Below are 3,277 nucleotides of genomic sequence, written 5' to 3'. Positions count from 1 at the left end.
ATTCATAATGAGACTCATTTATAAATCTGTTGTCAACAAAAAGAAGCATTGAGGTTTTCCTGCGCATTTCCGCCAAAACAAAAGTTGAGAAAAAGCAAGAACTCCATCAACATTCATAAATGTTAGTATTGTAATTTTACTGTTGTTCTGAAAAAATAAAAAGTAAGACAATAATAATGATAATAATAATTACACCAGCTCTGTTAATACATTTATTATAACATACACACATAGTGTTCAAATTGGGATCTGTAATATTTTCTAATGTTTTAAAAGAAGTCTCGCTCAGCAAGGCTGCTTTTAATTTTACCGTAAAAATACATGCCTGATTCAAGAAGGGGGTCTGATCGCCAAAAATATTATTTTACTAACTTATTCATTTTAAGTTAAATTATGCTTTGTTGGTATAATGTCTGCTAGAATGTTAAAAAAGGTTTAGTGTTAAATATTTTTTAATTGTTTTGTAATTGATTTTTTCTTTGAAAAACAAGACAAAACAGTAAAAAGTACATTTTGGCTATTTAATTTATGCAATGGTGAAAAAAATTGTCAAAATACATGGGGGAATAAACTTGAAAAACCGTGTTCGGTATTCGACCTTCAGCCCAGTGTTTCATTTTGTTCGGTTTCAGCTTCGGCAAAGAATTTTCATTTCGGTGCATCCCTATTATCGGGTATTTTGCAAAACGCATTCAAAACACATCTACAGAGTGCAGTGCATTACGTGAAGTCTAGACTAGCGTGTGTGCATTTATAGTGCATTCTTTCACGGCATGATTCAGTCCAATAAAAGGCATTTACAATGATCACAAAATTCAAGATATGGGGGCAGACAATGTATATATATATATAATTTCATATAGCTAATCAATATCACACAAAGAGTGCCGTTTTTTCTCCAAAAATCACCATGATTACAAATGTAATATTGATTTTTTTACAACAGTTAAAAAAAACAAGAAGTTAATTAAGAGACTTACGTTTTAGACGCCATATTGGCTGTTTTTGCGCTATTTCGACAACAAAAATAACTCCAGACACAGCCACAGCACTGTTTAGCGTCTCTGAGCAACTTGACGGTGTTTCGTTCCTGAATGAATCACTCGTTTAAATGATTCGGTTCAATCGCAATGACTCACTTATTAACAGTGACTTGCTGCCACCTACTGGTGGTTTTAATTTCACATTTCGACTATTTAAAAAAAAAAACAGTATTCAACGTTTTATGTTTAATATATCAAAACATTATTTATGCATTTGTAATTGCAGGTTAAAGTTCTGCACTAAACAGTAATGTCTTATTATAAGGATAATGCACACTTTTAGAAAAATGGCTTTTTAAAGGTAAAAATGCCCATTAAAAGGTAAAACTCAATTTAAACTTATTGTAAAATATTAATTTCTATCAGACCACCATGCACACAGAACATGAAGAATATCAAAAACATTAGGAGTCAGCTGTCCACGAAAGTCCTTAAGATACCAGCACAATAACACACTCAGATAAATATAATTATCGATAAAATCCCAGAAAATATCGAGATATCATTTTTATTTTTTTTATCTGGATGAGTGAGATGCTGTTGGTCTGTGTTCTGCAGAGCGGCTGCTGTGAGGTGATCACGGAGGAGGCTTCGTCTGCTCTGCGGAAAGCCAATAAGTGGGCTCAGTCTGGGCTTATTGTTAGTGTGGGTCCTCCGATAGAGAGCACAGGCCAGGAGAATGCTGGGATATCCACCACAGGTGACAAGAAGAAAACCGCCCAGTCCACAGTGTGCAGAGAGAGGAACGCTGAGCTGGCTCGGTAAGCATCTTCAGAAGGTCTTCCAGTTTTATGTGCTGCAAACTCATTGCCTTTCAGTGAAACGTGCCGTTCTGATATCGTGTTAACTATTGTGTAGCACAGTGTTAACATATGGGCTATCATTTTATGTCACACCTTTGCATGATGTGAGCTTCTTGATCTTATTTTCATAAAATAAAATGCTACAGTATTTAACGCTTCCCGAGTGGTCTCAGCTGCTGAGTCCAAGGTATTTGTAGAAGGAGAAATGCCTGAAAGCCTGTGATTTGACACACAGCTCGGATCCGGTGCGTCCCTTCATCAGCGGTCACGTGGCGAACAGCATGGCTGCGGAGGTCATCGCTCTGCTGCACAGTCTCCTGACCGCGCCTGAGTCCAACACGGCTCAAATATGGACCAGCACCGCAGAAAAGGTGAGCTGCGCTCTTTCATCAAATAAAAATACTTCACTGAGTGCTCAGAGAAACAGACGTTGCTGAAATCTTTCTGTGTAGTTTGTGTTTTACATTTACATGCAGTGATTTAGCAGATGCTTTTATCCAAAGCGACTTGATGAGAACAATAGAAGCAATCAAAACCAACAAAAGAACAATAAAATCCAAGTGCTATGACAAGTCTTTTTTGTTGTTTTTTATATATGTATGTGTGACCCTGGAGCACAAAACCAGTCATAAGTGTCAATTTTTCAAAATTGAGATGTATACATCATCTGAAAGCTGAATAAATAAGCTTTACATTGATGTATGGTTTGTTATGATAGGACAATATTTGACCGAGATACAACTATTTGAAAATCTGGAATCTGAGGGTGCAAAAAAATCTAAATATTGAGAAAATCGCTTTTAAAGTTGTCCAAAAGAAGTTCTTAGCAATGCATATTACTAATCAAAAATTAAGTTTTGATATATTTACGGTAGGACATTTAAAAAATATCTTCATGGAACCTGATCTTTACTTAATATCCTAATGAATTTTGGCATAAAAGAAAAATCAATAATTTTGACCCATACAATGTATTGTTGGCTATTGCTACAAATATACCCCAGCGACTTAAGACTGCTTTTGTGCTCCAGGGTCACAAATAAAAAAAGAAAACAAATAGATAAAGCAGAATTAGAATAGAGAGTGCTAGAGGGTCAAATAATGACGGAAGAGATGTGTTTTTAGCCGTTTCTTGAAGATGATTGAGAACGGACTGAGTTTTCTGAGTTTCTCCGTGCCTCTCTCTCAGGTGTTGTCCAGGGCCTTGATGTTCATCCCTCAGTTGGGAAAACACGCTGAGAGTATTCTGGAGAGCGGCAACAGCAGCGGCAGGAGGCTAGCCAAGCTGCAGGCCATTGGCCGACAGGCCGTGGCGGCTCTCTGCGCACTGGGAGGATTCAAGGAGACCATCAAGATCGGCTCTGAAGTCCAGGTGAGTCGTTATGATACACTACCAGTCAAAGGTTTTTGAACAGTAAGATTTGTAATGTT

At 37.0% G+C, this 3,277-nt stretch overlaps 1 protein-coding gene across 1 annotated transcript in view; it reads left to right on the top strand.

Moving 5' to 3' along the window:
- LOC107691858 (probable E3 ubiquitin-protein ligase HECTD4) overlaps positions 1–3,277 on the top strand; it is a 128,342-nt gene that overhangs the window by 67,938 nt on the left and 57,127 nt on the right. The window contains 3 exon segments of the mRNA XM_016490682.1: positions 1,602–1,804; positions 2,082–2,217; positions 3,036–3,218. Of these exon segments, the coding sequence (XP_016346168.1) occupies positions 1,602–1,804; positions 2,082–2,217; positions 3,036–3,218 (522 nt within the window).

This window comes from Sinocyclocheilus anshuiensis, unplaced genomic scaffold (assembly GCF_001515605.1).
Source record: "Sinocyclocheilus anshuiensis isolate Anshui unplaced genomic scaffold, SAMN03320099.WGS_v1.1 scaffold206, whole genome shotgun sequence".
In the NCBI taxonomy this organism is placed as follows: Eukaryota; Metazoa; Chordata; class Actinopteri; order Cypriniformes; family Cyprinidae; genus Sinocyclocheilus; species Sinocyclocheilus anshuiensis.
The sequence above is the reverse complement of the archived record's forward strand: the minus strand, read 5'-3'. Positions and strand labels throughout refer to the sequence as shown.